This window comes from Elephantulus edwardii, unplaced genomic scaffold (assembly GCF_000299155.1).
Source record: "Elephantulus edwardii isolate Elephantulus edwardi_28Jun2011 unplaced genomic scaffold, EleEdw1.0 scaffold00220, whole genome shotgun sequence".
Lineage (NCBI taxonomy): Eukaryota > Metazoa > Chordata > Mammalia > Macroscelidea > Macroscelididae > Elephantulus > Elephantulus edwardii.
Window position 1 is genome coordinate 1917692 of NW_006399970.1, and position 11708 is coordinate 1929399.

The following is an 11708-nucleotide window of genomic DNA, read 5'->3' on the forward strand; positions in this document are numbered from 1 at the left end:
ATCTCTCTGTAAAGAACACTCCAAAGTAGTAATTGGTTGAAACATGAAGCAAGATATTTTTATCTTTTTAAACTGTGGGAGCTATGCTTCATGTTACCTATCTGTTAGTTGTCATGCTATAGTAGCTTGCATGTTGTTGTGATGAGGAATATATACCATAGACTGCTAAGAGAACAGGCTGCTCCTTGGAGACAAAGATTCTGAAACTTCATCTGACGCACTCTGGACATGTTGCAAGGCAGGACTAGTCCTTGGAGAAGGATGTCATGCTTGGGAGGGTAAAGGGACAGCACAGGAGAGAAAGTCCCTCGATGAGGTGGATTGATTCAGTGGCTGGGATGATGGAGATAGGTGTGTTGGAGACAAAAAGATTGGCACAGGATAGAGCAGTGTTTTGGGCTGTTGTGCACAGGGTTGCTATGAGATGCAGGTGATTCAACGGCACATAACAACAACAATATATAAAGAATTTGCTTGGCATTTCAGCCCAGACCCCATATAATCCTGAAGTTTGTCTTTATTGTGTACTTTTTAATAGTCTCTGTTGTTTCCGTATTTTATCACCATTTCAAGATCCACTTTGTAGACAGACATGTTGTTTATTTCTTTATAGACCAAGGGGGCACGGTTCCGTCAAGGAAAAGACTATGTTGGGGAGATCCCTGTGGACTTGAAACGCCGCTTGGATAGCATCACGAGTAGCCAGAGCTCAGCCAGTTCTGGATTTGTTGAGGAGAAGTCCCTCAGTGATGTGGAGGAGGAAGAAGGTATCTGCCATTGCTGCTGCTTTGCTTAATTCAAGCTCTGGTAGGAACTGACCAGGTGATAGAGTGCTGTAAGGAATTTTGTAATGTGGAAAATCCAATGTTACCTCATACTTGAAAGAGACTTTGACATTCTAGGCTGTTTCTATTATTCTCCCCAGAAGCAGAGTGAGGAAGTCCTAAACAATTAGCTGGCAAGATTATGAAGTTTAAAAGGATTGGCTTGAGAAATATGGGTCTCTCAGGAGGGCTAACATAACAGATACTCTTAACATATTGATTCAATATTAGCAAAAAAGGCTAAGTACTATGTTCTGGAGGGATCAACAAAGAGGTTCTAATGGTTGATTAGCCTCCTTATTGTGCCAAGTGGCTCTTCCCCACATTTTAATTTTCACCACACAATAGTTTTCAATTAACTACAGCAAACCTGCCACAAAGCAGTTCTAGGGTTGTTTGCTGTTTTCTCCCCACCAAGCAGCTTACCAAGTATTGTGTCTAACCATATTTTCTGAAAGGAGTTTTGATAAATACACTTTTCTTCATCCAGTAACCTTTCCAGTGAAATTTTAGTGTTCTTTATGGGTGAAACCATATCCCCAGCCCACCACTAAACCCAGTAGCTAGGTCTCTGACTCATCTGCCCCCATGAACTTAGAAGAATCTAAGAAACAGTAGGAAAAACCCACGTCTGTTTCCTTTTCATGGGCCTGCATATGTTGTTAGGTGGTGTTGAGTTGAGTGTGACTCAGTGATCTTGTGAACCACAGGTGTGAATCTCGCTCTATCTTGTGCCATCTTCACCATCTCTGATACATTTGAGCCTATTGCTGTGGTTACTGTGTCAGTCCACCCCCACAGAAGTCATTCTTTCTTTCACTGATCCATCTCTCTCAAAAATAGTGGCCAGTCAGCTGAAAACCTAAGAGAATGAGCTAACATATTGGACTACAGAGAGTGCTGACTGGAAATTGGCCTCCATTTCTTCAGCTGAAAAATGAAGAGGTCTCACCCCTTAGATCTCTCCAATCAAACCCAAACCCAACCCATTGCCAATGAGTTGAGTTAGACTCATAGTGGGTTTCTGAGGCTGTAACTCTTTATAGGAGGAGATTGCTTTCTGACCCTAAGCATGACAAGTCAATGAGAAAGCCTCAGGGATTTTTAAAACTGTCTTGATATTAGATGTCGTCGAGTCTATTTTTCACTCTTAGCAACCCTACATAATAGAGAAGAGTGGCCCACAGGGTTTTCTAGACTGTAATTCTTAATAGAAACAAACAGATAGCCAGGTCTTTATCCCGTGAAATCATTCTGTGAGTTCGAACCCCTAATCTTTCTGTTACCAGATGAGTGCTGCACTGTTGTGCTACCAAGGTTCATTTTAATATTTTCAAGGTTATTATGACTATCCCTTTTTTGACAGTGGTCTTTTATTGCCTGGAAAGAGGCCATTTGTGTTATCTCCAAAATGAAGAGATTGTTTTGAAAACACTCATGATATTGCTTATTTGTACCAGTTGCTTATTTGTACCAGTTCTAAGGAAATAAATGCCCACAATTCCCATAAATTAACCTTCTTTCAATTGTCTTGTTATCCCTCATCCATATCCTTAAAGGAAGAAAATATATTGCATTTATGAGCCAGGTTTAATATGTTTACAGCACTTTTTCAGCTTGAAAGTGAGAGAGGTAAATATATTTCTGGTATTTTTAGTCATCCGCTCTAGATTATAGTTTGACCTTTGGCCCTTGTCCCAGGACAAAGCTTGGAGAGAACAAATTTAGTGACCCTGAATAATGTTGCTTTATTTTCAGAGTTCTTGATATGAAACTATTGTTTATCCCTCTGGGTACATTGAAAAAAATAATAGGCAACCCCAAAACAAAAACAAAGACCAAACAATAGTTTAAAACAATCAATCTGACAATCTTCCTTAACTTCCTGTTGTCTCTGTGAATCTTAATCCATTCAGCTGCCTGAATTTGACTATTAAATTGGGCTAAAAATAAAAAAACAAAACAACATTATTTTCCCTAAGAGATATGATAAAGGTGAGTAACATGAGGGTTTCAGTAAATCTGAAGAAGACAGAGACATTTTTCTTTTTGCTTCTGGTTCTTGAAACTCCAAGGTCTTTAAATTCTTGTTCATTCTACAGGAGTGGCAGTAGTACTGAGTGGTGAAAATACTGACCTCTCTCATACTGCTTTCCTGACAGTTTCTGAAGATGTGTACAAGAACTTCCTGACCTTGGAGCATCTCATCTGTTACAGCTTCCAGGTGGCGAAGGGCATGGAATTTTTGGCATCCCGCAAGGTAAGCAACTCAAGGAGACATGAGCTCTCTCTACAGATCACAAGTTTCCAAGGAAGGTGTCAGGACCAGTCTCTCTGTAGTTGTTAAGAGAATATAGAACCTTTGTGAAATTAATTTATATGAGGCATATACTAATTGAGCATCTTCTGCTAGGTAATGTTTCAAGCACCAAGAACATTGGGATGAGCTAACAGACAAAACTCTTCATCCCAATGGAGGTGATGTTTGGTGGATGTGGAGACAAACAAAATAAAGTCTGTAGTAGGTTAAAAGGACTTTTGTTGCCGAGACAATTCTGGTTCATGACAGTTGCATGTGTGCCCATTTTAACTGTGCTGTAAAGGGGTTTTAATGGCTGCTTTTGGGGGAGTAGGTCACCAGGCCTTTCTTCCAAGACATGTCTGAGTGTCCATGAACCTATAGACTCTCAGTTGGCAGCATTGTGTGTTAATTGTTGAACCATTCAGGGCTTCCACATGGTCCTTTAACCAACTGAAACCAAACTCAATTGTCTTTGAGTCATGGATTCAAGTGTTTCAGATGAAAAAATATGTCAGGTCAATGGCTCAATACTCAATACTCAATGACTGATTTTGGGGGGGGATCAAGCCCTAGGCCTTTCTTCCAAGGTGCCTCTGAGTGGACCTGAATGTCATGCATTAGCAGCCAAGCATATTAAGTGTGTGTTCCACCCTGAGACTCCACAATGTAGGCTTGTTGTTGTTAGGTGCCGTCGAGTTGAGTACGACTCATAGCGACACTATGAACAACAGGTCCGAACGCTGTTCTATCCTGTGCCAACCTCACAATCTCTAACATACTCAAACCCGTGGCTGCAGTCACCTGATTTAGGGCCTTCCTCTCCTTCCCATCCCTCCATTTTTCCAAGCATAATATTCCTCTACTAGCAACATGCTCAAGTATTTGAGACAAAGCTTCTCCTTCCTTGCCTCAGTGAGCATTCTGGCTGCACCTTCTCCAAGACACATCTACTTGTTCTTTTGGCAGGATATGGGATATTCAGTGCTCTTCTCCAATACCACAATTCAAAGGCATCAATTCTTCTGTCATCCTTATTCATTGTTCAGCTCACAGCAGTATAAGAAGTGAATGAAAAGACCATAACCTGTATCAGGCACATCATAGTCCTCAAGCTAACATCATTGCTTCTCAATAATTCGGAAAGGTCTTTGACTGCAAACTTTCCCAGTGCAAGATGTCTCCTGATCCCCTGACTGCTGGGACCAAGTGCATTGATTGTGGATCCAAGAAGGATCAAGTCATTGGCAGTTTCAATCTTTTTTCCATCTGTTATAATGTAGGTTAGGTGGTTGAATATTGTGGAGAAAAAGAAGGCAAGAATGACACATTTGTGTGTTTATGTGGGTAAAGGATGGGATGTGTGTATGTGTGTGTGTGCGTCTAAGGATGTATATCTTAATTTTTTTAGCAAATGGATAAGAATCCTTTACTAAGGATGTGGCATTTGAGCAGTGACCTCAGAGGGGTGAGGACCCGAATCTTGCCACTGTCTTCGTGTAAGAAAGGCTATTTTTAGTTTCTTTTACATCCATCACCATTCATCAAAAAAGTATTTGTTGGTAGTATAATTAGCAGCTAGGCAGGACATGCTTCAGATGAGAGCGATTAAAAGAGCTAAACTTAGAAAAGTAGGCCAAACAAAAGCAGAGGTGGGAACGTGACAAGTTACAAATATTCTAAAAGTTGTAAACACCGTGGATGGAGGAAGGGTGCTTGAAGTCGCCCTTCAGGAAAGACTCAAATGGACTGTAAACAAGGAACATGCAAACAGAATTTCAGGAAAAACTATCAGTTGACAATATTTGTTTGCCTCCTGCAGCCTCTTGAGGGAATGGAGACTTAAGTGCACATTTTACTTCTAAATTAAGGTGAAATCTTTAAGTCAGGTCTTCCTGAATGACAAGTATTCAGACCTAAACTCTTTGATAGCCTTGCTAAGTTGCTTTTCTCTTTCTTCTCTCAAAAGAATGAGAGAGAACTGGGGTCATATGGGAAATTTTATTTCTTTTTTTTTTTTTTAATTCAAAGCTATCATTTAGTCAGGATTTCTTATAGTTACTGGAAGGGAATGGAGGACCCTTTCATCTTCTCGCCATCTACCAAATAGTTTCTGGAATACCTAACACCTGATTGTTTGACTGGAAAAAAAAAAAACCAAAAAAAGGAAGCATTTTGGTTGAGGAGATTGTAGAAAGTTCTACCTTGTTTAAGGAATCTCTGTCTTGCTTATTCATGCTGGGCAAGGTGTTTCTGGACATGCTGTCACTCAGAGGAACTTGCCCACACCAGGTCAGCCCATGATCACCCTTGCTAATAATTTCAGATGGAACGTAACAGTTCTCATTTAAGGTATTCATTCATTCTGAAATATTCTCTGAAACTCCCATACTCTCTCCTTTGGGACACAAATTGGCTTTTTGGAGCATCAGTAGGAAATCAGATGACTGTGGAGATAAATAAATGGGAGAAACTTGAGACATTTAAAAAACTAGTAAGAAAACGAAGGTGAATTCAGGTTGGCTTTTTCTTGCACTAAAGAATCTACTTGATTAATAGTGTTATTGTTGTTATGTGCCGTTGAGTTGCCAGCAACTATGTACAACAGCCCTAAACCCTGCTCTATTCTGAGCCAATCTCATTATCTCTGGCACATCTACCCCCATTAACCCAGTCACTGAATCAATCCATCTCATAGAGGGTCTTCCTCTCCTGCACTGTCTCTCCACCCTCCTAGGCATGATATCCCTCTCCAAGGACTGATCTCTCCTTGCAACATGTCCAAAATAGGTCAGACAAAGCTTCAGAATCTTTGCCTCCAAGGAGCAGCCTGGCCTCACTCTCTCTAGGACGAACCTTTTCATTCTCTTAGTAGTCCATGGTATATTCAATACTCTTCTCCAACACCACAGTTCAAAGTCATTAATTCTTCTATCGTCCATAATCATTGTGCAGCTCTCTGATGCATAGCAAGTGATTGCAAAGACCATGGCCTGTATCAGGTGCACTTTAGTCTCCAGACTTTATTAATGAGATGCTGAAATTGCTTCAGTAGATCTTTAATTCTCACCTTTAATATGAAAGGCTGGCTTCCATTGTCAGCTAGTGCACCTCATCCATATCCACTATCAGTTGACCAGTGGAGGTTGTATCTGGTCACGATGCTGAGTAGGTTTCAGCAGACCTTCCAGACCAAGGTGACTTGATTGATCTACTGAAGATCAGTCAGTGGAAATGCAATGACTCCTGATGGTCTAATCCCATTGTGTGTATGGTTGGAATGAATCAGGCACAATTTGAGTCTAGCAGGGGCAATGATAATTTAACATTTTAAAAACAGAATGAGTGTCACCAAGACTTATTTGAGAGCCAGTCCAGCCTTGGTTACACAGAGAATGGGGAAACTGTTGAGGAGCATCAAACCAGTGTGAGTCCTTGTTGCTGATTTCCATGCATTCACTTGTGATAAACCCCGTTCTGCAAACGCCTTAGCATAACGTTAACCATATATGGCACCAGGCGAAGGGGATGTGTGGATGTGACCAGAAACACATTCTTCATTGTGTCTCAGAGAAATTTATTTGTGACTCTGTCATCGTATTATAACTGACTTACTTAACTCCAAAGATTGGGTCTGTTTATGAGATTAGCAGGTGTGTGTTTCAATGAAACTCCCAGAATTTTTTCCCCCCTCCTGAAGTGTTGATAAAAGATATTAACGTGGCGCTTGTTAATCCGTTGATTTTCTGATACGGGATTTCTTTTCTCAAGGATGAGGTCACGGCAGATGTGGAAGAAATCAGCTGTGCTCAGACCTAATGCATACACGATTTTCTTTGCAGTGTATCCACAGGGACCTGGCAGCGCGGAACATCCTCTTGTCTGAGAAGAACGTGGTTAAAATCTGTGACTTCGGCTTGGCGCGGGATATTTATAAAGACCCGGACTATGTCAGAAAAGGAGATGTAAGTTTCAAAGCCCGATCTGTTTGTGCCAGCAGCCAAATTCCTATAGCAAGTTTCAGAAACACATGTTAGAAACAAAGGAAGTTGTGTTATTTTGACATTTGCTAATTGAGGTCTGTCTTCTGCCTTCTTAGGCTCGCCTCCCTCTGAAATGGATGGCCCCAGAAACAATTTTTGATCGAGTGTACACAATCCAGAGTGATGTGTGGTCTTTCGGTGTTTTGCTTTGGGAGATATTTTCCTTGGGTAAGTTACTTTTCTTTATCCCTCCATCCAGACTCATAAACAAAATAAGAAAAAAGTTACTGGTCCCCACATGTCTTTTCCTCTTTTATATTTTACTTTTCTAAAAAATTCTTTTTTCCTACTACTTTGTTTACAAGGTTTGTATACCTTGTATTACACACTATTCTTCATTCACATTGTGTTTTATACAATCATTCTCATGCATTATGTTTTCTAAAATTAATCACCATTGGACCTTTCCCATCATTACTCTGTCTTCCCCCCCACCCTGAATACTTCCCCTTTCCTTGTCCCCTCCCTTGGAATCTTTGGGTTGCAAAATTAAAAAACAATTGATGGGACATTGGTGAGGATCAGTAATATTTAGACTCAGGGATTTTTAAAAGAGAAAATCAGGTCAATATTTCACTCAAAAACACACACACACAAAACCCCAACCCCACTCTTGTTTATTCTAGGAGCATCTCCATATCCTGGGGTAAAGATCGATGAGGAATTTTGCAGGCGACTGAAAGAAGGAACTAGAATGAGAGCCCCTGATTATACTACCCCAGAAATGTAAGTGTTTAAAAGGATCCTCCTCCCTTCTGCTTGCTGACACATTCTCCTGCCATGAACTCTCGGCTGTGTGGACTTCCTTTATAGCCCACTGTGTGTCCTGCCTCCTCCTTGAAGCCCTCATTGGTCATCACTAGCTTAGCGTCCTCTGTTCCTTCTTAGAACAAAAGTGCTTCCTTAACTTTTATTCAGTGTTGACTTGTAATGTTGTCTTTTATCTGCATAAGATTGACTCTCCAGGTATGGGGATTCTGTGTCTTATACAGATCTGTGTCTTTATTTTCTTCTTCAGATCTGTGTCTTAACAACAGCTAACATCTCTGTTCATGGTGAGCTCTTTACACATGCTCATTCATGTACTATTTATTTCCAGGCTGAGATCCAAGAGGAAAGAAACCTAAAATGAAATCAGTGTCTTATTTCTCTAGGTACCAGACCATGCTTGACTGCTGGCATGGGGAGCCCAATCAGAGACCTACATTTTCCGAGCTGGTGGAACATTTGGGAAATCTCTTGCAAGCTAATGCCCAGCAGGTCTGTACCTTCCATCTAATCTGTTATGTAGCATTGAGTCAGAATCAACCCATAGCTGAGAGGCAGTTAATCACATGGGAAGAGATTGTCCATCCTTCTCCCATGGAGCATCTGGTGGACTTGAACCACATGCTTTCGGGATTGCAGTGCAGCTTCTTGCCACTAGGCCACCATCGAAGCAACTACCACTCATAGTGACACTCTGAGCAACAGATCGAAACTTTTCTCTGTCCCGTACCATCCTCATGATCTTACTGTTACACTCACTGGGTCAGTGCGTCTTGTTGAAGGTCTTCCTCTCTGCATCTCACCCTCCACCTTCCCCAGCATGATGTGCAGAGTACTGATGGGTGCTGGACTTCTTAGTGAGAGGTTCTTTACTTGGCCACTGTGCTCTCTGCATTAAATAAGGACCTGCATATCCTTCCAGACCTGAGCAGTGATGCTCTAAAATAGTTGTAACCACACTTTCAGGCAGGGTGGGGTGGGGTGTCCTAATTCATAACCTAAAGCACACCACTCTCATTCTCCCTACTTATCTTCATTTTAGCTCTTCAGATGTTCTTCCAAAAGGAAGAAGAAAACTTCCGGTGGCTCTACATATTCTCTGCAAAGTTCAGGGAATTTTTAATAATGTCTTCAGGCAAAATCACATCCGAGCCCTATAAAAATGGACGGCTCTCTCCTTGGTCAGATCCCAAGCTGCTGTAATTTCCACTGGAAGATTTTAGAACCGTAACCTTTACCATGGGAAAATTATTTACTCTCCAGACAATGCCTCTTACTACAATGGAAGCCAATTTCCTTCAGCCTTCCTTTTGTATAGTCGGAGGACAATGGGTCAAATCTGTTTTTATCAGTGAAACTTCCAAACATTTGAACCTTCGTTTCTGTCTCCTGGCTGAATAATACTAAATTGTGTTACCTTTTCTCCGAAGGCCCATTTTTGCCTGTTCATTTATTAAACTTTTCCTTAGACTGTCATCCGTTTGGGTTTTAGTCTGTTGTGTTGGCTTTTTTTTTTTTTTCATTGCCTTGAAATGCAGAGACTGAAATTGGATGGCTTGTTCTTAAAGGACCCAGTCATTTCTACAAGGTTTTGTGAAGAAATAACGTACTAACTCTGTATAGAAAAGATTTCCTGATTGTCCTCAATGACAGCATGCATTATCTACATTGTAACCAGAGTTCCCTTAATCATCTTGTGGATTTTTGGTGGCTTTTCCCCCTCTTTGCTGTTGTTGTTAGCTAATCCAGTATACCAAAATAGATACACAACCCTTTCAGGTACCCTTTGGTTCTTGTTGTTTATTATTGCATTATATTTTTTATAAAAAATATATTGGTTTATATGTAAAAGTTGTGTACATTGTGTTTCATTTCTATACATTGTTTTTAATACATTCCTCCATTCACACTGTGCTACACATTTTAATTCCCATACATGTGTCTTATAAAATTAATCACCATTGATCCATGCCCATCATGACCCCACCTTTTCAAGTCCCCACTGGAACTTTCCTAATTCCTTCAAACCTTTGTTCTGACCACCAGTCTGCTACCTCAGGATTTTTTCCCCTCTCTGATTGTTTTATTTATTTTTTTAATTGTGATAAATATATAGGCTCTAAGACAGTTGCCCTGTCAACAGTATTCACGTGGACAGTTAGTAATGCCCTTTTGTTTGTAATGAGTCATTTTCCACATTGTCTTAGAAGTTCTGTACAAAACCAGTGCATCCCAAAGCCCAGTGACTCCTGTGGCTTTGTTTTGCATGATAAGATTCTTGAAGGACACAAGTCCTAACGGCCACCCTGTGTGTATTGTTTCAGGATGGCAAAGACTACATTGTTCTCCCGATCTCTGAGACGCTGAGCATGGAAGAGGACTCTGGACTCTCTCTGCCTACCTCACCTGTTTCCTGTATGGAAGAAGAGGAAGCATGCGACCCCAAATTCCATTATGACAACACAGCAGGCATCAGGTACTATACATGGCTAGCATCCCCTGGGAGGGCTTCAAGGCCATCTTGGGAAGAGGGAGTAAAAGGAAGGCATTTATCTTAGGAAGCTGCTACATCCCACTCCCACATTTAACCTCTGCCCTGAGTCGACTATGAAGGGGAGTGCCCCTTGAAAAGAGCCTGGGTGGGTGAGATTCCTCCCATCTGCACCCCACATTGTCACCACAACACCCCCTTTCAGAATCCCAGGCCCTGCAGCTGCAAATAACTGGAATGCCACAGTTGGTTAATCTTCAGAAAAAGAGACCAATTTCACAAAGACATCTGTATTGAACTGATCACCGGGTATGCTTAAATGAGTGTGAATTAAATGGCTTAGGCTAGGTTCACGAGGAAGCATCTTTGTGCATCTGTGAAAACTCAGTGCGCCTCTCTGGCCAAGCTGCGATGTATATATTCCACGGGGAAGTGTCCTGAATTAGACTGGACACCGCCTCTTCAGAAGCCCCTCTGAGCTTGCTTCTCAGCATTTATTTACACAGTGGGACTTCTGGGCTTGTTTAAAAACACATGCACTGCAGCCCTTTCCTGATTTTTTGCAAAGGGGCTTTAGAAGGCAGCTTTCTTTTTTCTCTCTCCCAGCACCTGGACATACAGGGGGAAAGTTGATAGGACCTTCTACAATGTGATATTAAAATTGCCTTGTACTAAGCCAGTGGACTACTTCACTTTTCTTTGTTTCTTTTCCAACCCCTTTGGATGTTTTTCCTCTTGTAACTCCACAGCCACTTAAAAAAAAACCAACCAGCCAGCGTGGAGTCCATTCTGATGCGTGGAGTCTATTCTGACTTGTGGAGAACCCACTGTGTAACAAAGAAAAACTGTACTCCATAAAGCTAGGTGGCCAGACCTTTCTTTCATGACACTTCTGTGTGGACTTGAAGCTCCAACACTTCGGTTAATAGATGAGCACATTAACTGTTAGTATCACCTGAGGGCTCCCCTTGATTTATTGGATCCCTGAAAGCATGGGTCGGGCCAGTCCTGCTGAGAGAACTGTTGACTGTGTGACATGAAGGATAATACTGTTGTGTATCTGGTGCTTTGCTCAGCTGTCACATCACAGCCAATATCCAGGAGGTGGGTGCACAGGGACAGGTTCCACATGGAACTCACTCAGAGGAGCGGGGACATTGTGATGGGGTAGAAGAGAGTTTAGAGATCTTTGAAACCACCAAGCAAGCTACCTGTTTCATTCATGTCTAGAACTGGCAACACTTTTTTTTTATTTAAAAAAAATTATTTTATTATTTTTTTGT

At 41.3% G+C, this 11708-nt stretch overlaps 1 protein-coding gene across 1 annotated transcript in view; it reads left to right on the top strand.

Annotated features, from left to right (window-relative positions):
* KDR (kinase insert domain receptor (a type III receptor tyrosine kinase)) overlaps window positions 1–11708 on the top strand; it is a 58882-nt gene that overhangs the window by 38159 nt on the left and 9015 nt on the right. Inside the window, exons 21-27 of the mRNA XM_006898099.1 lie at window positions 614–767; window positions 2987–3084; window positions 6966–7088; window positions 7223–7334; window positions 7793–7892; window positions 8321–8426; window positions 10259–10410. Coding sequence (XP_006898161.1) covers window positions 614–767; window positions 2987–3084; window positions 6966–7088; window positions 7223–7334; window positions 7793–7892; window positions 8321–8426; window positions 10259–10410 — 845 coding nt within the window. The remainder of the gene's footprint in view (window positions 1–613; window positions 768–2986; window positions 3085–6965; window positions 7089–7222; window positions 7335–7792; window positions 7893–8320; window positions 8427–10258; window positions 10411–11708) is intronic.